This window comes from Struthio camelus, chromosome 19 (genome assembly GCF_040807025.1).
Source record: "Struthio camelus isolate bStrCam1 chromosome 19, bStrCam1.hap1, whole genome shotgun sequence".
Taxonomy (NCBI): Eukaryota; Metazoa; Chordata; class Aves; order Struthioniformes; family Struthionidae; genus Struthio; species Struthio camelus.
In genome coordinates, this window is record NC_090960.1 from 14,542,587 (window position 1) to 14,567,477 (window position 24,891).

The window sequence follows — 24,891 nt, forward strand, 5'->3', positions numbered from 1 at the left end:
CAAAAATCAGGTTCTGGATCTCTGGGTCTCTCAAGCTCTCCACCTACAAAATTCTCCTTGCCCAATATGAAGACCCATGATCTCAGAATGGTTCTAGTAGTTCAGGCAAGACGGGTTCTTACTAAGGAGGACTTAGATCTTGCTTCTTGAAGGACAAATAAAAAATAAATACAAGGGCTTATAAAAGTGAACAACGCAGCTGTCTCCAAAGGTTCAAAAATGTCTACTTATGGTTTTGTTCAGCTCCTCGTTGGAAACACCTGAGAGAGCTAAATAATAAGAACTACATTATTTCAACTACATGAAATATTTTGGCTTCAATTACTCTAACAAGGAATTTTTCTAATTTAAACTTTTGCATGTTAAAAAGCTCCAACCCTAGTGTCAGACCGCTAAAAGCTCTCCAAACTATACTTAAGGAATTTTTTTTTCCTGTTTGGGATAGAAAAGCTTTCAATAACGTCACATTGCTTAACCTGAAATTCAGTGCAACTCTGGAGAAACGTGCCTAGCAATATTTTTTTTTCCAGTGGCAGACAAGGACAGGTAGGAGAAAAAGGAATCACCTAACTGCAAGACAAAGATTGCTTTTTCAAACATGCATCTATTAAATCCAGTGACCAAAAGAGAGCTCACAACAAGACTGAACGGGTCAAATCTGATTTGTATTTTAAAAGTGCCCCTCCTATAAAATGTAAGTTTCCTATTTGCCAGGGAAAGTAATTGCCTAACCACAGTCCCCTTGCTCCACAGTCCAATAGTATTACTATTAGATTTTAAATTTTGGTCTCATCAAATGACTATGGGAGCAGTTTTCTCCACTAACTCTTACGGTCTAAGAGGTAATTTTCTTTAAGTTCTGTAAGGATGCTCCCCTGGAGTTAGGCCAGTCGTACAGATAGTCACCTTTCCCAACCTTCGCTGCTATGAAATACCCACCTAGAACATCAGAGAGTCTGAATATACCCAACTGGATTACACAACCCCCCCCCCCACCCCCCCACGTTCCTCAAAGATGGCAATCGCCTTCACGCTGCTCTAGCAATCACTTTCAACTGACCTGGACTTTTGTCAGCAAAGGTATCAGTTACATTGGGCACAAAGGAGTAATTGTCCATCCAAATCTATTCCAAACATATTTTACAAAGGAGACAATTAAGACTAGCTTGAAGAAAAGACTACTTAAGAGTCACAACGATCAACTGTATACAGGCTTGGCCTTTTGGTCTCTTTTTTCGGAGGTTTCCCAAAACGCAGAGACCTTCACAATAAGAAGCAACAACATCCACCTGAATCTCAAGGAGGAGGTCTGCAATTTCTACCTGAGCCCAGTTAATCTAAGTCCTTTTCAGAAGTCAGTTCCTCAAACCAATTCAGCCCTGCAGGCCAGCTCCTACCTCCATCAAATCCATCCAATGCATAGGCAAGTTATTTGCATGAGCTCTTTTTGTACAGCAGTTTTTTTCTGGGTACATCCCATTCATTCAGCCTAGATGCCCTCCACTTCTAGAGATACATGCTGAAAGTCACTCATTTATGCAAAGGAAGAAAATAAAAGCTGTTGATGATGACCTGCAAGGTCGAAGCAGTCTCTGAATCTGCAGACTCTGTTCTCTTTTTTTCTCTGCTTCTTGAGGTTTACAAAAGACAAAAGGTATAAATTCCTTCAGTTTGAGCTCAAAGCAGAAAACTCAGATCACTTCTCAGTAGCAGAGAAAAATGCAAGATATTTTACTACAAAGAGGTGATTAATATTTGAAGAGATGAAGTATGTAGCTCCTGCTCTGATGAAATACAGTGATCCCCAGTATACAGAACAGCAGTGAGTAAAGCTTGTTTCTGCAGCTAGCAGCTGCAGTCTGTTAGAGTTTCCTGAAGGAAGGCATTTCACAAGGTCCAAAGCTGCAAACTTAAGTTTCAAGTCCAACTTAAATCACACATACCACAGTTTTGTTAATCTGTGCATAAACCCTTTCTCACATTTCTCTGTATCATACAACTAGCAAAACACTTTGTGATTGACCATCACGTCCCCATCAATGACAATTACTTTAGGTCAGAAATTAGATAAACCATCTGTACAATACAGCGGAGACAATTCCTGTACATAGACATTAAACTGGTACCAATGTTTTATCAATGTCCTAGTTTGATAGCTGTAAATAATTATTCAAACAATACATTTATCCAAAAAAAAGAGTATAGACCAAACCTATTTATGTGTATATATATATATACACACACACACATATATATACACATACACATATATATACACACACATACACATGTATATGCATATATATACACATACATATTCACAGATTTTACATATGAACTGTAACAGAAGAAGGCACTGGTATCTGCATAGGTAAACTGGGTTGGCTGCTAAAAGACAGCTAGACACTGAGGTGCAGTCCTGTAATACTGGACAAGTAGCATTCTGCATGAGGAGCAGAATTCACAGAGCTGAATCAGACACCTGCAAGCTTCTCCACACTGAATCAGGAGACACAGATGTGCAGATCTGGGATAACGAGCAGGCTGAATGCTAGGACATATAACCTAACCCACAGGAAATGGCGCAAAGTGGGGTGCATCTGAGATTTTCTCACCTGAGCTTGGGTCCCTGTATTAAAACATCAATGGATTGCATACATGTAATTAGGAGACACACACTGAAATGATTTCCTCTGCATTGGAGAGTAAAACGTGCATAGGGGTACAAACTGCTGGACCACCATTTTCCTCTCACAACACCAGCAGGTTTTGCATATTAAGTAGTGATTACTGTTTTTGCCCAGGAAGGGCGGAAACCTTGGATCTAAGCTCTCTTCAGTCTGAGGACTTAATCCATATCCCCAGAGACTGACTTAAAAGGCATGCAGGATGGGACACTTATTTCCCCTGCTGAACTTGGATCAACCCATAGCTAAGAAAGCAAGATTCATCATTCTAGAAGAAAAGACGCTAAAATGAAAATGCCAAGAAAGTACTCAGCCTCCGAGCTATTACGCAAAGATGAACAACTGCATCTCCTACCCTCTGGCTATATTGGCTATATCTCCAGATATGGGGATGCTTAATTTCCCGTCTGCTTCTATGCAGGCTAGTAGCAATCCAGGCAGCTCAAGAGATCCCAGTGGCACTTTGGGGCGTGGGCCACAGGTAACAGACTGGTGCCACAGGAAATTTTTATCAAAAAGCTCAAGTCCCAAAGACACCTCATTACTTGAGGAAGGAAGGAAGGAATTTGGGGGTTACTCTTCAGAACTTCCATTTCCCAAATGGAATTCTGGGTCTCAGCTATACTTCTCAATCATGGAAAAATTATTGTTGAATACAGATAATTAGACCCTCTGAAGCTGGCCTGAACATTAAAGAAGGGTCAGAGATGGGGACACATCACGCTTTCTGTACAAGGTATGAAATACAAGTTTTAGAATGGCTTATAATATTTGCTGGGTAAAATGGTAAAGCATAGAAACATATGTCTTAACAAAAACTAATAGTTAAAATAATTTGAAAATATACTGACAGTTTAAAATTTCATTGGAAAATCCAATATGAATGGACCTATGTTCCCTCATTTTCTCTCTAATCCTCCAGAGGAGATTAGGGTGTTTTTGTGTGCTGAATGCCTTTAAAATCCCCAGGCACCAGGTTTTTACAACCAGTTTCCATACACTGCTGTCTTTGCTAGGGGATGCAACACCTAGGAACAAAGGAAAGAAAAAAGGAGAGAAAAATGTGCTTGTATTATCAGAATAACAAAAACAGAACGCAAGAGCTGGTATTGATTCTGAAACTATTTGACTTACTTCCACTTTTCTTAAATAATCATTACATTTCTTACATCTTTATGTGAATTATACTGCTATGCTAGGACCAGATGTGTTCTTCCTGATGTGTGAATAGAAAGCTGTAACTCAGAAATCCCTGGGGTCTACTAAATACTAATGTTACACCTGCTGTTCCAACAAGACCTAGTACATTTGAACAAGCAGGATACAAGCAGTAGAAACAAACCCAAATTCTTATACTACACTAAGCTTTCAGTACTTCTGAAATCTTGAACTGCTTTCAAATAAAATCAGCACTGTCCCTCACCTTAAACACATCAAGGATTCTGCCTTTCCAAATCCTTAAATATTGGGAAGAAAATTTCTAACTGGTCAGAAGACAGTCAGTTCTTATATCATCTTCCTTATTAGACTACAGAAATTGTTACTGAAGTATTCACTTCACACTCAGGTTTATAAAGTTGGGCATTTAAACTGGGCTGACTAAGCAAGAACACTATCCTCCAGAGCAAGAGTTCTGTCCTGAGCAGGCTGCAAGCACCTGGCTTTTGCCATGTGCACAGATGGACCTGAGGATGACAACACTCCTACAAAAGGGCCTAACCAGACACAGGTCACCCAGACATGCACGTCACTAGACAAAAGGGAGACGTCACTTTTCGGGAAGCAGGCACGAGAAAGAAATTCTACGGGATACTTATATTCAAGGGAGATGTTGCGAGCCCAGCTTTAGTTTTCTATATAGACTCTATGTGGATAAATAGACTGCAGATTTGAAGACTAATAAAATTGAGTTTCCTTTGAAAACGAACGTTTCCACCTTACTTCTGTACCTCAACATTTTCTTATCTCCACAGAATTAAATACTTCACCTCCCTCCACATTTTGAATATAGGAAATACCATTCCACTTTGCAGAAAAAAATACGATAATTAACCTTAAAATTATCAGTCTTCAGAGAATCTCCTTATAAACCATCTAGATTTCCCTGGAGAAGGAAAACTCTAGATAATATCACTAAAAACACGCTGTATCCCTTCCAGAATGGACCACCCTCGTGTTCCTGCTCCCTGCATGCCAGTGAAAACAGGCTTAAGGAAGCAGTGTGAGGAACTGAAGCCTTGAATTAAAAAATGCTGCAAACTCACAGGCATTTCCTAGGTGTGTTTCAGACACCTAGTACCAACTGTCAGGACAGCACTCTTTCGCGCTACTGAAGAGGCAGACTCCACAGGAACATCAGAAAGAGGGATCAGTTTTATGCCCACAGCACAAAGACAGCTTGATAGCTGCAAGGTCAAATTCTGCTCCCAAACGAGCAGCTCTGACTACTGTTACATGCATGTGAGGAGCCAGGGGAATAGCTCCTAACTACACAAGGAAGTTAATCTCTGGACAACAGATTATTAGGAGATTCATACCGAATTCCTTCCCTGCCACAAGCTTCTTGCTTAACCTTTACGTTTCCCAAATTATGTTACTCTCCAGTTTCCCATCTGCAAAATTGGGAACACAGATCTTTCTGCAACCATTTAGGCTCCCAAAGTTTAATCAATGAACAAGCGTGAAGCACTCAAAACCCATGGTAACGGGAGCCAGGTAAGTATTTAACATCAGGATCACCTAAATGTAGGTGATTAGGTTTCCAAAAGTTCTGAGGACCCCAGGTCCCACTAGACTGGAAGGAAGCTACAGACGCTCATCACCTTTGAAAAATCAGTATAAATTAGTTTAATGTCGATTTACAAGCTCCAAATTTTGGTCCCAAAAATAGAAGGCTAACTTTCAGAATGAGAGGGCTGAGGTACCAAAACCTGTGCAGAGAGAAGCAAACAGTCCTACTAGGGCACTGGTGCTCTAAAGGACATGGAGTTTTCCCCAGAAATGTATTTTGAGAAGGGGAAGACACCAAAAAGCTCCCCTGCAGAGAACAGAATTAGGATGTTAGAGAAATTCTGAAACTTAGCAGGTGAGAAAAAAGAGCTTAAGGTAGCATGTTCAATCAAAATCTCACATTAACTTTGATAAAAAAAATCTCTCCAAAGAGGAGATCTACTTGAAATCTAAGATACTAAACACTAACATTTTACAAACCATATCACCTCTTTGTCAATAAGGCTACAGAGGTCATCGGCCAACTAAAATTGCTGTAAAATTCTGGAAATAAACACAAATGTTAAATATTGACAAAACTCACCGACTTGTCAAGAAAGCTCCTGAAAAAATGATGTGTAAAAAAATCATTGTAAAAAAATCATAAAAAAAAATAAAAAAAATCATAAAAAAATCATAAAAAAAATCATAGCACTTAAACTACTACTATGTTCCTATTGAAAGTGCAAACCTATCAAAACATTTTCTGTGGACTCCCTCAAACATTTAAATGCATTACCTGAGTCCTTGTATATATCTATTTCACTTATACCTAATTGAAAATACAAATAAGTTTCCTCGTAACTACATTTAGATACTGTAACTTTTAGGAAAAGTTGTAGAATGTTCACAGGAAAAAAAACAAATTCTTAATTTATATCTTTTACACTGAAACCTATCTCTAAGACTTCCAGTCTTCCAATCACGTAATGAGAAAGTATCATGCAACAGAAAGGCACCAGAAATCTGTAATATTAAAGATGTGGAATAACTGTGATAGAAATGGGGAACAAACACAGAACTACTTACAGGTAATTTCACACGAGTAATTGCGAACATGACAGGTTCAGGAACTTCCACTTCATGTTTTAATACTTTTCAGACAAATGTTAAAAACTCTCCTAAGTCATTTCCTACGGAACTCAGCCAGCTGTAGGTTAGGCAGCTAGAGAGCAGCCTGAAACCAGGCGCCAAAAAGGTTCGAAAAAGCACAAGAGAAGACTAAAAGAGAAATAGACACTTGAGAGAAACTTTGGGATAAGCAGAAAAATCTTTTCCCGGTAATGACAGTCCTTAAACTATGCTGAAATAAAGGAAGCAGCAGAGTCTGAAGTGCAACTGGACCTCAGTTTGCTTTTGAGGAATCTAACCTCAAAGCCTGTTAAATAAACGTCTGCCAACACATCCCTTGGGATCTATCTAGGGGCATGTGTGAATCTCTCAGATGTCACAAGAGGAAGAAGTTACACTGCACATCTCTAGAGTTTTAAGTGCTGCTGAACCCGGAAAAAGACATCCAAATGCTACAGACAGGCTACAGGCCAACAGATAGTTAAGCAGCTGGATTCATGTTCATTAAAAGAGGTCACTTCACCTTGACAGCTTTCCAAACCAGACTGCGATGCGCTGTGCTCAAGTTCTGGAGAATTGGTACCCCTGAAAGTTAACACACTTCCCAGCTAATAGACAAGACATTCAGGAAATAACATATTGTGAAACAGATGCCAAATAAAATCCTTTCTGTATACTTATTTTATAGCAAGTAGCCCTAAAATCTGTAGTCTAAAATCAAGATCAAGACATCTGTGCTCCAGAAGAGTACGATGCTTTCCAGAAAATTAATAAACACCTCTATAGCACAACTCACTGGCTTGGTTCTACTGATGCCAATGAGAGCCAGCACAGTACAGACTACCTCCAGGCACACTTCCCATGCACAACTATACCAGTCAAATCTCACAGTATTGTTCCTGTGTTAGTGTCATTTGAGCCTCCTTTCAGCAAAGGCCACCAGTCGTAAGTTGCTCTGTAGAGCTTACATACAGATAATTAAGTAATCTAATTTGGCTTGTGACCTAAATCCTATCTGGATGCAGAACAGAGGAGGTAAAAGGTGGGATGGTTTTCAATAAGTTGGAAGTAGCAACTAAAAACCAGTGGTTCTGAAATTTAAGGGATCACTCTAACCATGGCTTGTGATCTCCAGCCTCTGTAATATCCGCTGCAGCAAAACAAAGTGTTTTTTAACCCTGTGTAAATCAGAAATGCAGCCTAAACTAATGAGGATGTGCTGCGGTCTCAAGCAACATCTCTCCAGAACATCCACTGCTACCCAGTCTTTAGAGCACAGCAACCACAAACCAGCTTTCCTGAATCTGACCAGGCCTAAGCAGGTGCAGATGCTTTCCTGGATTGGGGCTTCAACTGTCAGTAAAGTATTTTCATACTCTAGATTGCACCCTTTCAAGTAAGAATTTCACTCCCTAAAGATGGCTTAACTAGCTGAACAATCACGCTGAACAGACATCGCCCTGCTTAATGTGGCATGCAAAACACAGATTTTATTTTTGCAGACATACACTGCTTAAATACTTTATTTTTCAAATTAATCTCCGTAATAAAGGCTCTATTCCACCTTTATTCTGCATAGGTCATATGTAAATTACATATATTACCATGCCAGATGCTCTATAAACAGGCTGGGTAGCATAATATAACTAGAAAAAAAAAAAAAAAACACTCACTGCACTCCTAAAATAGATTTGGTAGTAACAGTCACAGTTGGACTAAACAAGATGCTCCTTCTTTTTAGCTTTTTTTAGTGGTCACGCTCATGCTTCATTAGTCGCATGCAGCCACAGAACCACAATCCATCTTCATTTCAAAATTTCTGCCTTGACTTCTCTTGCTGAACACTTTACCCTGGGACCTAGTTCTGAAAGATGCCATTAAAGGAATTAAGATTAGTTATTAGCTCAACTTCTCAGAAGTTCTGGATTTTAGCAGGCAACACCCCTTTAAAAGCATTGCTATTAGAGCACAGATAATGATGAAAAACTCAATTCTATTGCATAATATATTCTACTTGTGAAAGAAAATCACAGGCAACACAAGCTACAGTAAGAGACTTCTGAAAGTCAGCTCAAGCTCTGCCCATCCACTCCACAGGGTCTGTGCAGAAAAGCCATTTACAGTGGCTTTTAGTAGCAAAAAGGCAATATAACCTTCAGTATTGCCAGGAAGGGAGATTTCAGGGAGCCATAGCCCAAATCACAGCAACCAAAAATGTACCTCCAGTTTCTAATCTCATTCAAAGCCAGTCTGAGTCAGTGTCCTATTTAAAGGTCACTTTAAAGCCCCCTGATTTTAACAGATGTTCTAATTCAGAAAATATTTAGGGGAGCAATGGGGGAGCAGTTCCATCCTCCAGTTTTGCAGTGAACTCTGCCATCCTCCTCCTCGCTCCGTTTCCTCATCATCAATAATAACGAAGCGTTGCTCTTTCAGAGATACCCTAATGCAACTGATAGCAGACTTAAGGGAAGGAGGAGGAAGGGCTGGGCAGGGGGAGGTGTGCTGGCAGGGGCAGAAGCCTGGCGTGGCAAGGACTAGGAGGGACAAAATAGGAGCAGTGGGGCCCCTGCCAGCCCCCCTCGCTGCCACTCAGTTGCTACAGCCCTGGCTGGCTCCTAGCTCCAAGGCCACCAGATGCCACTCCTTTGCTCCCTACAGATCCACGGCAGCACATTGCTTTATGATATATCCCAGAGGGCTGCAGCCCCATCTTGAGAACCAAACTGTAAGATGTGTCTTAGAAAACACTGCAGAAGATGGGAAAGAAAAGATGGGGTGGGGAGTGAAGGGGGAATGATTTGGGCAAGAAAATCATTTGAGAACCTGTGCTCCAACTTTCTCCATCAGGTAACAAGTGTGTAATCTACGATCTCTCTTTCCCAGGAAAGAGTATACCAGGGCACACCCTACATAAAAACAAAAAAAGTTTTTACCCATGAGAACAGTGAAGTTCTGGAAATAGCCTGCTAATTCAGGAGCACAACTGATCCTATACCAGAGCTCACTACGTTATAGAAGATATTCTATAACACATGCATGACTTGCAACAACAGAGAAGCACAGCTAATAGTCCAGGAGATTCCTAGGCTCCTAATAACGTCCCATTTTGAAATTGGGATTTCATGATCTTTGAAATATTTATTCCAGATAGCATGCCAATAAAAACAAGCAACTAATAGGAATGAATTGAGTCATATATTGAACATATATCACCAGGGAAACCTTTCAATACCTTCTGCGGAAACCAGACCAAGTGCTAGGCTTCAGTTCACTTCAGCCAATATAGGTATCACCTCCTCCTTGCAAGAGCTAAATTCTATCCCTGACTTAGGGTTATTCCCCAAATTATTTCCTCCATGCTCCCCAACTTCTTTTCTAAGACTCCTAAGACCTCTCAGACCAAGAAATAAACCCTAAAAACAAGACTGACCTCACACCTTGACAGGTTATGTGAGGTCATATACATTTCACAAGCGTATAAAGCCAAGAAACAGCTCTATCAGACCAGCAAGAGAGATCACAGACTGCAGGCAATTTTGGTCTCTGGTGGTTACACCTTTGCCTTGATGACGAGTATGGCCACAACTGATGATCTGAAATTTTAGAGGTCATGTCTGGCATGACAAGCTTTCTCTCTTCTGCAGTGGTTTCTTTGCTCCAGTGATACGGTTTATACAGAGGCCTCCTCCTTTCTAACAAACGCAACACTAGTACAAAGAACCCCATTTTGTAACTTTGTTCTCTATTTACATAATAAGAAACCACATTCTTACCTGAATATCCACCAATCCAGCCTGATCAGTTCCCCGATCAAAACCTGTTAATCAAGCAAAATACAGCTAATAGGCAATTTACATCTTGTGGCACCTGCAGGTCACTAAACTGCCTCCTCTCAGCTCCCCACAGGTTATTTCCAGAGCTCAGAGAAGAATGAGGCAAAAACGTATTTGATGAGAGGAAACTCTGCCCTTCTGGAGGCAGATACAACGGGACAGCCTCCGGATTGGTGGATCCAAGTCACAGAAACCGAAATTTCATGTGAGAAATTGACCTCTCTGTATCTTCAGATCCACCCATCTGGACCAATAGGATTTACACAGGGAAATCCACAAAAGGAAGTGTTGAGCCAGCACTTATCACGGGAAGTCAAACAGCATCAAAAAGCCCAAGTCCACTCAATTCCATCAGGCTGGGGAAGAGGAAACAGGTCAGTAAATAGAAGCACATTTTGAATTAAGAATGCATCTGAGCCAAGTGGTCTGGAATATCCAATTTAAATTTAAGGTCTAGAAAAGTTTTCTAGACAACACAGGAAAAAACAATCCAGCCTATCTGGGGAACCAGACAGGGGATGCAAATATATTACTGTGATGCACCAACTGTGAGAGGAACAGCTCTTGGGAGAAGTGCATGACCAGAAGATGTGACCATTGCCTTTGACACACTAGGGACAATACAAAGGACCTGAGGATATAATAGCCATATCCAAGCTTATTCAACCTCCATACAGAGAAAGCAATCCAACCTGCAACATTCATCTCTTTCAACTAGGAATGGCTATTACAGCTTGTAGCCTCCCAAGAAAGTTTTAGTTCAGACACATCACCTTCATCATCATTTTTGACAGTTTAACAGCTATCATATCTGACCCAAAACATTTCCAAACCTTTGGAACCAGTTACACTATTAACTAGTCCAGAATCCAACCCCTGCCAACAACTGCAATCCCCACAAAGACAGAGCAGCACCTTCTTAATGGATAGTGTTGACAATCACTTGCACAAACACGGAACTTAAGATGTCATCAATTAACAATGAAAGTTCTTCTGTGCTAGACAGGAACCACCATGACTTCTAATGAATCCAAGACAGAAATCTGTGTAGATAAACACAGAAAAGTCAAATCTCTAGAGAAGGCTGATGGCGGGAACTCACTAGCTGAGACTAAACCCCTTATACAATGAAGTGAGGGAGGCTTGAGATAGGAAGGGTCCCAAGATGGGGCTCTACACAAAATTATTATGAGGGTTCGATGATGTTGAGGGAGAGACACAGAAAGTGAAAATATAAAGCCTAGCCTCACAACTAATAAAAAACCCTGTTCTGGAGAGGAAAAGAGAGAGAAAGAGAGAGGGAGCACTTGCTGGAAAACTCACTTGGGGTGGTAAGAGTATTCTTCTAAAAGTATTCATGTAAAAATCTTTAGATTATTTAATTACCAGCAACATATTTCTAACACAGTAAAAGCTTACATGAAAATCTCCAGCATGAAAGAAGCTACCAGAAATAGAAACAGACCACAGAGAGTATATCCTGGGGAAGCAGAAGGAACTCAGCTAAAAGAAAGAGGTAGCGACATGCACAGCAAAGCAGAAGCACGCTATAACCAAGGACACCCCTGAAGAGTCCAGGCAGCAGGGAAAGCTTCACATGCAATTTCTGAGACTTGCCATTGACAAAACTCTTGAGACCCAGTAGAGAACCTAAAGAGGAAAAAATTGGGATATCTTTGCATGCTATCTGGGTTTTGCCAAATGTACAGGCTGTGGGTGGGTCACCCATCAATCTAGATGGGTGGATCTGAGGATACAAAGCTAATTGTTTTCTGTGACAATGTATTATTATTACTAATTAATGTCAGGAACAGCTCTGTGCCACACTTCCATTCAAACTTTAGATAGGGATATGCTGTAACTATCTATCTTGAAAATTTGGTGAGGGCTAATAACTGCGTAACTCCCTTAAATCTCCCTTTTGGTAGAATTACAATCCTCAGTTCCTCATTGTTTATTTGAGTGCTAAAGATTCTATCACAGTTACGTCTTTCATAAGTAACACAGAAACAAGAACTTCTCTCTAATGAAAAATAATAAGCACTGAATAAAGAGACAGGAAAATGACAGTGAATAGGTCCGGAAATTAATTATAAGCATAACTTGCAGTATTAGCTACAATTTAGCTAAAATTAAACAGTTCTGGAAGACAGTAGCTCTAGTGTAAAACAGGATGATCCCAAACTTAACCTTTTTTCATTCTGAAAAAAAGTGGGGAAAAAAATTCACAAAAATTCTCCTACAGTGATTCAGACTCATAATTTGAACAACCTACATATAACTGAAGAAATCAGACTGCTTTTAAAATAACACTGTGTTGGCTAAATAATTTCAAAGTTGTTCCGCTAGTTGTGCCTTTGGCTTTATACTCACATGTGTGGATTTTGGAAAGGAACTCCAGAAGTATTTAGAGTAAATCTTGCTGTGGACTTGAAAGGTGGATTTGCAAAATTTAACTTCAGCGCTTTGCGTTTACCTGGGAGACAATGAACATAAAGTAAACTTTTTGTCAGCAACAAAATATTATTTTGTAAGAGCATCCGGATATAAACAGAAAAAAAATAAACACATTGTAAGAAAAGGAAAACGTGTTTTACCACGACATTAAGAAAGAGCAATTTCTGTTAGGAAAACGGGAACAGAGAAATGGAGTCAATTCTCATCCCAAGGTCTCATTCCGTGAGGTTGGTAGGTCACTTAACAGAGGTGTTCACAATGTCTTCTTTGACAACTGGAATGCAGGGAGCATCAGGTGTCAGCCACCGGCCACCAACAGCCTCAGTGCCCCTGCACCCCAGGGCCCAGCGCCCCCTCCATGCACAATTACTCATGTAAATGTATTTCATGACTGGCAGGCTGAGCTTCAGCTACAGTGCCAAAGGCATCCAACCTATTCAGCATAGCCTGGGCATGCTTAATAAATCCAGAAAGGACAGAGTTTCCCTTAAGGAGGGAAGGGAAGCCACTGCATGTCAAGGACCGGCTTGACCCCCTTCAGCTTAAAAGTAAATGGACATAATCAGGTTTAAGCTAGGACGAAAGAGATCCACTGTGCATTCCTCCTGCCAAAGTGGGTCACCAGCCAAGCAGGGTATGAAATGCAGCCTGTTAGAGAGGTGACCAGGTGAGAGAAAGCTTTGCTCTGCAGTCCAACAAGCAAGACTTAAAAGGGGGGGGGGGGGGGGGGGAGGCCTAAAAACAAGGAACTCTTAAAAACAAGGCTGAACGCACACTTTGACAAGCTATGTGAGGGCCATACATCGCAGCCTCCCACTGGGCTATGAAAGATCCTTTCTTATCTCTGTTTAGCCACAGCAAACTTGGACTCCTCCTCACAGAGTGGCCCAGCTTCAACAGGCACAGCAGAAAGGGGCATCTCCCCAGAAACCAGGCATAGGAGACAGAAATCCCCCCAGGGTGAGCAGGGCTCAGCCCAGATTTCCCACTTTGTGGGTGGATGCCTTAACCCTTTACTGCTAATCTAAAGGGTGGATACTGCCACCTCCCACCCTGGGATCTATGGAGATATATGGAGAAATATCACTTTTGGTGCTGTAAGCTGGTCTGATTTGGTGTACTTTGCCTTTTAGAACATCCTTTTATTTTGCCTTTTATTTTATTAAATCCACTATCATCTTTTGCTCTTATGTTAGGCAGTGAAAGAATGCCCAAACTACCCATTTAACCATCTTATTTGACAAACTGATTAAGTAGCTCCTCAGCATGAGGTTCCACCTTTTAACAATGTTGCCATTTTCAGATCTTCTTCTCATTTTTTTTTCCTATAAAGACAGTTATTTCCACACATGTATTACACATCCTTTATTCTACTGAAAGGCATCTAATTGGAGTTGTATGTTCCCTCCCCAGGCTCAGCTGGGCGGACTGATACCTCTGAATCCTGACGTACCTCCATCCCTGCCTTTCACTACAGCTGTCCAGGGTTCTGTAGCACCAAGAGTACCTGATCTGCTACTGACAGAACCAACATAACCTTGCTTTGTGCAAAATAACACAGAGGAGGGCATTTATAGACTTAATACTATCACGTTTCTAAACAGGATAACCAAGCCTCTGCTACTACTAGGACTTTGTCACTCCAAAGTCTTCCAGAGCAGGCAATACAACTGAAAGTCTTATGTGGATAGTGAAAGGCAAATACCTCTAGATGGACAGAGCAGCAACATGACACTTCAAAGAATGCCAGTGTTGCCTATCCACACACACCATGTCCTGATCGCCTTTCCTTCTTCCCTGAATCCCCGGCATCCTCCAGCAGAGAGGTGAGAATCATGTCTTTGCTGCAAAACACGCAGAGGAGCCAGATACGGCTGTTGGGCAAGTACAGAAAGAAGAGTTTCTAAGCTCAGGCTCTTGTGGCACGCTTGAGCCCAACGAACTAGTGGAGAATCACTTAAAGTGTGGAAGCTCAATTACTTAATCCAGAAATGAAGGAGGTGAACAACATCAGGAAGGTGGTAAAATCAAGATGATAGTCTATCATATCCTGTGTAATGAAACTTCAGGACTCATTACCCTACCACATCTTTGAGGCCAATCAACTAGCAATATTCCTGAAGATCAGACGTTTGCACAAACAACAAGAACATTCAGTTATCATGAACAGTATTTGGAGCCAATAGAGAAGGAGAATAATTTACATCTCACACCTATCTCTTGAGAAATCCTGCCACTTTCCTCTGAAACTCACAGCACTGGGCAGGTCTGACTCTATAGAGGAAACTGCAATTTCCTGGCAGGGTGATCTGCAGAGTACAAACCTGTCCAACAGCCCCAACGCTGCACCACTGCCTAACTGATCTCAGAGACCTCTTTCAACCAAATCCTTGACAGCGTCAAGGACAAAGCACAAACACTGAATTCACTACTGCAAGGGATTTCACATACTTATTAGTCTGCATATGTATTCCTAAAACTTTCCCCTGATCATTTCTTCTTTCTAGGTCCTGCCCCCGCCATTATGCGGACATGCGTGGGTGTTAAGCACTTGGCAGGTACTTGCAGATAATGGTTATACAATCCCTTAGTCACTTTTCCTGTTACAGCTGTATAAATTCTGCTCTCAGACTAGGTCCAATGATTTACAGCTTTCATCATTCTTCTAGTTTTGTTTTATTCACATGTCTGAAACACTATCCCTCCCTCTGAAGGGCAATAGCACAGTGTCATAAGATTTTCCATTTCTAACTACAACATTTACACAACTTAGTAGAACGTTTGTCCTTGAGGTGGCACAATATTGTAAGTGACACAACTGACTCGCTAACTCCTACCAGTAAAATCTCCTCTTCTCAAAAGCTATTCTAAGCTATTAAACTATTAGCTATTAAATAACAGCTATTAAAAGCTATTTCAACTAAGTAAAGCTATTCTTTACTTAGTTGAAAACCCCCAAAACTTTTTATAACAAGTTTCACCCCGTTTTCAAATTGTGCCAGAACACTTTCTGTCCCAGTTAAACATCAACCTACTGATTTCTGTCTCAACAGTCTTCCAAGAATAGTTTCAATAATATAATTCCTCCACATAGATCTAGATTTTGCATGAATGCAATAAATACAGAAGCCTAACCTCTCCCTGGCATGAACACAAAATAGCTTCCTTTTGCTCAAGTGATGAACAAGGAACATGTATAGGAAAGAAACAGAAATCCTGAGGAATGCCGGGAATTTCCATTTAGCACAAGTCATGCAGAACACATACTGTAAACGAAACAGCACATGAAGTAACACACTAAAATGAAATAAAGTCAGACCAGAATCAAAGCAAGTTATCTTCTCTGCTAGCCTTTTGAAATCAAGGTCTTCAGTTACGAAGCTTAAGCTTCAACCAAAACACTCTACTTCTGATAGCTTCGTGCCCCTGTTCCTTACAGAAACATTGCCAAAAACCAAAGGAAGGCAAAAGGATCACTTGAGGTATGAGGATTTCACTGGTGCTTCGCTATCTACAGATTTAATTCAGATCACTCTGTTTCTCTATAGTGAATTAAAAAGCCCTAGGCAATGCTGCTTCTGAATTTAGCTTACGCCCCATCACCATCAGGGTTGCATGTTCAAAATTGTCATAAAGTGTGCTGCAGAAATATCCACCTTACCTAAACTTGCTTTAAAAGGTTTTGCTAGTGTAATATGTAATTCTTATCATGGATTACTATAATACCCACTTCTCTGAGAACTGCGAATGCACTAGAGAAGCAAGTATTTGGAAGAAATCAAAACTTGTTTTGGAACATATTACTTCTTCATAAATAAAGTTAATCCTCAAAATCAGACCCAAAACTATAAAGTTTCCTGACTTAGGGTCTTTAGAATTTTGACTAATGGATTTGTTTAGTAGTATGCTAATGGTCATACTAAATTCAGATTGCATTTGAATGTAAGATGACCTCGGCTTTGCTGAGATGAAGTGCATTCTGAGAAGAATCTGCATTTGTTTTGAGGGCATCTAATTCTACCCTAGGAAGTGTTATGCTGCCCTCAGATAAGAAAAGACAGCCCAAATATCTTTTTGATGGTAAATAAGTTAATTTTATATGCACGAAATGATAGTCTTCCGCAATTCAAATCACTGTACCCATAAAATAACAGTATTCTTGTTTTCATATCCTATTTCTAAAAAGAGGCTGTTTTAGCCTCTGCATGACACTGCACGACACTGAGGTAAGGGAGAACATTTTCCCTTGTGTCTTACCATTCCACAAACACACATTTTGGCATTTTATTGACCACAGCCAGAATGGACACAGTAAAAGGCAGTTAGGAAGCCTTATCCTGCTGGCATTTGAAGACCCAACTACATAACAGCCACAAACAGAAGAGGCACCTTCTCTGCACAGAAAGACCAGCAAAGCCTGAGTGTTCTTTCTAAGAAGGCGATCCAGTCTCAACTACAAGGTAGTGCTCCACAGAGAGCAAAGACAATCTTATTGCAGCAGCAAAAAGACATACAAAGAAATAATCTCACATAAATTCCCTCAGCTGGGCTACAGCCAGCATGGTGCAGTTTGTTCCTCACCACGCTGGTACAAAATAAGCTGCTTTGGCTCAGAAGCCCTTGAGAACTCCATCTTTCCTCACCGCAAGAATCCACATTACCTAGACTGGGAAAGAGAATAGGCCTTTTTAAGACACTCAAAGACAGCAGAGGACAATACTGTCCCTGCAGGACACTGGGTTAACAAGGAAATACTCCCTTACATAGAAAAATCCTGACTAATGTAGATTAATAGCATTCTCAACAAAGCCTGATCACAAAGGTACAAACATATTTACCTGCCCATTCCTGACCCCTCATTCGATAGGTCCATTTTTAAGCAAAAGTTATCTTTCCAAGTCCTTCATTTAATTCCAGATATCCAGATGCCTAAGGAACTGTTCTAACTTGACCTGTCTCCTCATTACAGAAAAATCCTGTTACTTTTCATATTTCTGCCTAATAAGCATAGCTTTTGCCCCAGTATCTCTGAAACATTTGGGATTATACAATGCAGAGACAGCTTAAACCAGGCCCCAGAACTTGATCTTCCAGTGTTATTCCAGAAAAAGAACCAAGGCTCACAACATGCATTTGTTTCCTGCACCACTGGTAAATGGAAGACTAGCTTAATTATATAATTATTTATGCGCTGCTATCGATCACTAGGATTAATCCAGGCACTTGGCTCTGCAATTAGCTTCTCATCACTCTTCTTGAGGGCCCCTTACCACAACCACAGCCAACCTGTCTTTATGCAAAAGGAAAAAGCTATCGGGTAGCTTACAGGCAGTCCAAAGTATTCCTCTAAAGCTGCATTCTTTATTATTATTTTTACTTCACCTGAGACATCTATGATTTCTGCAAGCTTCCGAATCATCCCATTGGACAAAGCAATTGTATTTCCTTTGCAGAATTTCTTTATCCCCTTTCCTGCATGCTACATCTTTTAAAGATACCTCAACAACATTGGTAACAATGTTCATATTACACGTAAAAAAATGATCCTTTCCAGGCAGTAAGTTTTTCAAAATGATAATAGTTCAACAATTTTCTTCAAGGTTTCTGCATTGCAGGGACACACTGACCTCTGCCAAAGCGCTTTCCATTTGGTTCTAACCTGTATCATAAACTATTTGTTATTTGTCATTGTGTGACTGTGACTATTCTCCTTTCTCGGATGCTGAAGTCTCTCTGCTGCTAATGTAATAGCAATATGCCAGGAACCGAGTCCACACTCTATTTTCTTATTCTAATATAAACAGGAAAAATAAATATAATAAAAAATTAGTTGTGGTAACAACCAACAGAAAGATGACTAAAGAATTTGAAATAAACTGTGTACCCTTTCACCTAGGTAAAGCATGTCAAAAATAGACACTAAAAATGAGGAGAAAGAGGTATCAGAAGGCCAGGCGGGTTGGTGACTTCCTTTAGTTTGGAAGGGCAGCTGTTTTTTTTTTTGTTTATATTCCTAACATTACAAAACTGCAAAATATCATGTCTGATGTCCCCCTGGTATTACGTGACAATTCCTTCCAGGGCATCTCTAAGCATAGCTAGGGTGAACTCTCACCGAAGCCAGAAAAAAACAGAGCTCACCTATCAACAACTCTTGTCCACAAAACACGTGCCTTGACGTAGAGACATAAGAGGAGCATTTATCCACATTCAGCCCTGCTGTTGCTGACTTCCTAATACATGCAGAATTCACTGCTCATTATTTCCATTGCTGCACAAACATTTTCACTATGTCTTCTGCAGTCTTACTAACACATATTGCCCCTTTAATGAACGGGTCAGAAAAAGAAAACCTTCAATTTACAATAATCCAAGAGTCAGAATTCAGATGAAGATCTTCTACTCCAGAAATACACTAAGTATGTTAATTTTTAGAAGTCATTTCATTAGAAACAGAGTTTATCCATAATTCATTTATAACCCCAAGTGTGCTTCCACTTACACAGTTCAAAAATATAAAAGTCCAGATCAGCCAGGACTCTGGAACAGCTATTGTTACCTTCCTAAGTCATGAAAACAAAAAGCAATACAACATTTCTCATGAATAACACTTTAGCAAAACCTTTCAGTGGTTTAACCACAGGAGATGGCTAAGAGTAGCACAGATGCTCTCAGCACCAGCATTCACCTATACAGCTTGCAATATATGCTTTATGCTACATCCAACAGCACTTGCAACAGCTTCTATAAATATCTTCACTAGGAAGCCTGTTTAAAGTAGGTTAGGCTTCGAGTGCAAGAAATTCCAAGCAGATTAAGATTAGTTCCCTCAGTCTGAAAATTCCTAGCAGTAAAGACCTGAGAATGAAATCCTTCAGTCTCTAAAATCTACCATTAACCTCTAGCATTTATTATCCCTGATGCAGCCCTACATGGAAATACTGCTCATACGAATAGCCATAAACAGGGTCAAAACTATTTGAGTCTTGGGAGCAGATGAGCTGTGGTAAAAGAGCTTAAACCTGTGACCTGGGCAAGTATTCTGGGCTGATTATAGCTGTTTGTACTAATGTGCACAACTGTGTCTGGATCAGGCTGTGATGAGCAGCTCTCTGCCAACAGTGTAGAAGGTAACGGTTATGTTAGAAGTCAGTTTTCCATAGCATTCAGGAAATTTCTAGCTGGAGAATACTATTTAACTTGGTGCTCAGTCAAACGGCAAGTTTGGCAAAGCCCTAAAAGAGATAAACTGGAAGGTCCCATTCAAACAGCCTGTGTTTGTGAGGCACTGCCAGACCAGGTGTCTGTGAAGATGGGTTGGCTTCTGAAGACGCACTTTGTTTCAGAGGCAAACGTTGCAAAATTTTCAGGAGGCAACTTCACATTTCCTCTCGCTGCAGCATAATCCTTCAAAACTTCTACTGGAGGAGTTGTCAGAAGGAAATGGCGACATTCCTGTGGGAAGTTTACAGTGAGGCACCTAGAGCCCTTCCGGATGCAAAACAATAATAAATTATGCAAAAGATCATGCCAGGTACTTTTCATCATAAAATGGCATAGCAAGAATTATAAAATATACCAGGGGAAAGGGGACTGGAGAGTTTTTTGAGTTTTTTTTTTTTTTTTTTAATTTTAGGAGCACAGAGTTAAACTAAAAGTAAATAAACACAAAAATAAATCTGTCCTTTAGGCCTTTGCATAAGGTCAATGGAAAGGATTTCTTCAGATAAAGCAACAACTGTTTCCATCATCCCTCTAGTTACCTTATGCCAGAAAAATGGCAGTGTCAATCACAATCTCCATCCTGCTGACTCTAGTAAGTATCTCGGACCCAGCCACTGAGAGTGCTGTAACCAACTATTAGGAAGAATAGCCCAAATTAAAGGGGAGGGGGCTTTTTCCGTTTTAAGATACAAATATTTTGGTGGGAAGCAACTGATTCTGTTTACCTTGGTGTTAGCGTGTTTTTTTTTTTTTTTTTAATTCTGAAGACAAAAGAGATCACTAGAAGAATTTACTGAAAACAAGAAATAATGCTAGAAGTTAGGAAACACTACCATAAGCATCTGTAAGAAATCATGAAGAAACCTTTAGGTCATCAAGCCACGAAGTACATTCTGACAAAGCAGCTTTGGTAATTGCTGATAACTCTCTAACACTAAAAAAAAGGTCCACACTACAGGGTAAGCGACTCACTGATGTCTAGGGTGGGATCAGCAGAGCAAATCTGGACTAATTTAAGCAAAACATTCCCTAAAACGGCAAGAGAAATTACAGAAACTTCTGATTCCTCCTCCTTTGCGCATATCTCCATCTTGCCTCTTGCTGCTATCCAAAGGACTCTCACATAAAAACTCTGGGAAGCTTCCTGCTCTTTGCTTCTCAGGTTATCATTTTTTACCTTTCAGGGAGAGACAAGGGCAAGCTGTGAAAGGCAATCCAAGCATCCATATCACTGTCTTGCCTTCTTCCCACATCTTTCCTTTCCCAATGCTGCACTCCTCCACTTTGGAACATATCATCACACATCTCTATGGTATAACAGGCTTCATTTGTATTTGAGCCTGGAATCATCTATGTGGAGAACATTGCCCAACAAAGCACTGCTTTGACATAAATGGTTTCAGTGCAGAGTCAATTATGCTACACTGGCCCGTGACAGTTATTGTTCTCTGTGAAACTCTCAAACTCTTGCCTTAAAATAAGTCCTTCGCAGTCAAACTACCTAAGTACTCCACAATTGGAACCTCATCATCTTGTTTTACCTTTTAAGCCCTGCAAGAGGTTCATTGTCCATGAACACACGGTTAAAGTAAATTTAAGAAATTGGCTCAAATTATTTGAAATAACAACAGGTTCCATCTGGGCAGTGCAAATCTGAGGAAGCATCTCTAGAACTCTTAATATTAAGTTGGGGGAAAGAAGAGTAGTTAACTGTATGTGTTATCTGCACTGATTATTTGTAATAAGTAAAAAAGCAAAGCAAAAAGAGTGTCTGTGTGAAAATGCTAGAGCTGCACTATCTGCCCAAATAAAGCAGTGGAAACACTGGCGTGAAAAGATTTGTACTGGAGGCAAATTTAACATGTTCTAGACTCCACTATGCAGCTGGCAATATTTTGATTCAGGGACTGGACTCCTTAATCACTAAAGCCTAGAAGAAATAATCCTTTGCAAAATAAGGGCAAGTACATCATGCTGGGCTTGGATCAAAAACTTTGCAACTTAAACATTTTTCCAAATACCTGATATCTATGCATAGCTAAAAATAGTGTACTAAGTCAAATTTTCAAGCCAGGATCTGCTTCATGTTGAGCTTATTTCCCTCCTGAGCTCCTGGGTGTCCTATTCTTTTGTAAATCTAATCATTCCCTCTAAAGAAGAGCTGAACCTTTTTTTTTTTTGTAAGTCTGGTTCTATCTGCATTGTTGCATTGGGAAAGATTTTGGTGTGGATCATAAAAACTCCTAGGGACTTATGGTCCCAAAAAGCATTTTTGCTTAGTTCTGGTGAATTATAATGGAGCTATGCACAACTGCTGAACAAGGGAAAGAATATCTTTTAGTTACTTGACTCTGGGGAAAAAAAAAAAAAAGAAATCTACATAACATAGAAGAGCGTTTACTTGTCTTTGAAGAAGTAGTTTTAATTTTTATATATTTAACTCCTTCTTCAGGGAACTTTTGCACAGTCAAACCAAGATTTTATGCTAAGCTTCCAAAATAGATCATTGTATATCTAAAGATAACATTTTTGTACTTCTCTGATTTGGAATTTCAGAAAAAATGTATTTAATTCAAGAGGTAGGATCTATATCAAAAACTTGGAACATAAGAACAGCTGTAGTGGTTCATCTAGCTCAGTTTCCTGTCCCCGGTCACGCTGGCAAGAAGATGCCAGATGAAGAGAGTAAGAGAAGAACAATCTTGTAACATGCTTCCTTCAGATCTCAACCTCCAAACACTTTCAGCTCAAGGACTTCCTCCGCCAGATGTGCTATCCACATATTCAACAATCTTCAATGGGTTTCACTTCCACAAACACATCCAATCTTCTCTTGTTGTCACAAAAAACTTTCAGAACCCATCATGCCATGCAGCTAGATCACACAATGTGCAGTTAAATTGCCAATGAACCACTGAAGAAACACTGTGATAAGACACTAAGTTTTTTGGTCATCTAGGTTAAACATCATACTAAATCCTTTCAAAGAAATCCAGCTGTTCATGAAGCAGGACTGCCATTACAAAGCTTATGCTGACTGTTCCCAACTGTAACATAGTTATTCATAGGCCTTGTTAATTCTATTTCTTAGCGCAGCTTCTAACTATCTGCTCCATGCAAGTCTGCTTCGTAGTTCCCTGGATCTCCCTTTCACTGTCTTTAAAAACTGGCATCACATTCGGCGCTCCAGCCCTCAGGTATCAAGGCTGCTTGAGCAACAGCAAGTCAAACTGCAGTTCAGCTATGTGCAGTTTCTCAGCAAATCTAGGTAGATTTGCCAAGCCCTCCCAACAACCTGCCACTGTTCATTCTGCCTGCCTGTCTCTCAGCTCTTTTGGCACATGTTTTTGAGACACAGTGTTAGTTCATCACATTTCAGCACTCCATCTAGTACAACAACTGCATGGACCTCAACTTTGACATGCAAAGGGTCCAGCTGGCTCCAAGGTCATTTATTTGCTCACATCCTATTTTTCACAGGATGGCAGATTCATGGTATTGCAGTGGACGTATGATACACGCTGCTGGCAGCTTACTGCAGACAAGCATTCATCATAGCCATGAACTCTTCCCTTCTGAATTGTCACATTGAACACTACTGAATTTGTCACAGAGCAGTGTAATTACTTTACCTTTCAAAGAACTGGAGGTGGAAAAATAAAGGAAAATTCACACAGAAGGAAAAAAAGAACAAATTTGGTTTACTTTCCCTTAAAATTATTTTATTCAAACTGGTCTTCACACTGAAATCCAGCAGAAACAGCCAAACACATCTATAACTCCACTTATTGCTCAGCATCAAAATAACACTCAAGTCTAATAGGTACTCAGAAAAGCCTTACTAAAGGAAACAACACTGTCCTGCTAAAATCTGCTTTTGGTTTCTGATTTCTTAAGGAAAAGAACTTAACATTTCCTTGTGTGCTAATAACAGTTCAAGATTTACAGTGCCTTCTGAAGTCCTCCATACTAATGTGCTGTAGAAAGAAGAAAATATAGGAGAAATCCATACGTTTTCCACTGCTGACACATGCAAGGAAATATAAGGGACAGATACTGGTACTCCAACAAAATTTGCTGTTTCAATAGAATGGTAGCATCAAAAAATCCTCAGAAAGACACACAAAGCTGGCATTCTCTCCCTAAATTTCCATTTAGCTGTCAAAACAACTGAATGTTAGTAGTAAATCTCGTTGCTCTATTTCTGTACTATGCTTCTGGAAGGACAAAACTTGCTCTGGTAACCAGTATCTCTTATGATCCTCTAGCTGACTGCTGGATACCGCAACGGGGTCGGTCACAGTGCTACAGCTCTCAAAAACTCGCAGATAACCTGAAATTGCCTCTAGCAGGCCAACAGCTGGCCGCTACCATAACTCCAGATGCTTGTGGATATTTATCTATGCAGCAGAAATCGTCATTTTTGTTAGCACATATAATAAAGATGGAATCATCATAATATTTTTCCTGATGAAAAAAGTGAGTAGTTGCACAGAGTAAATTATTATACTGGAACAATGGCCAAAGTAACAGCAACAATGAAGTCCACATAACTTCACGTAAACTTCTGCAATAAACAGTCGCTAAAGTAGTCAGGGTAACTCTAAATAAAGAGCTTTTAACCTGTTAATGTAGAGAGGATGAACTAATAGAATATAAGCAATTAACTACTGATCTTAATATAGTCATTTCTATGGCTGTAAAAAAGTGCAGAAAGTAGGAATATGAAGAAATAAAGTGCAGCATCAATTTAACCTGCAAAGCAGGAAGCTGATGATTTCGTAACTTCCCTTTTCTGTGTGGTTCCAGATGAGTAAAATTCTGGTATTTTTAACTATGATGAACTG

The 24,891-nt window shown here is 40.1% G+C and overlaps 1 protein-coding gene across 7 annotated transcripts in view; it reads right to left on the reverse strand.

Moving 5' to 3' along the window:
* The window catches only part of MAP2K4 (mitogen-activated protein kinase kinase 4), a 109,926-nt gene that overhangs the window by 56,120 nt on the left and 28,915 nt on the right, over positions 1-24,891 (reverse strand). For all 7 annotated transcript variants that reach the window (XM_068913341.1, XM_068913339.1, XM_068913337.1 and 4 more), the window contains one exon: positions 12,737-12,839. In XM_068913341.1, coding sequence (XP_068769442.1) covers positions 12,737-12,839 — 103 coding nt within the window. The remainder of the gene's footprint in view (positions 1-12,736; positions 12,840-24,891) is intronic.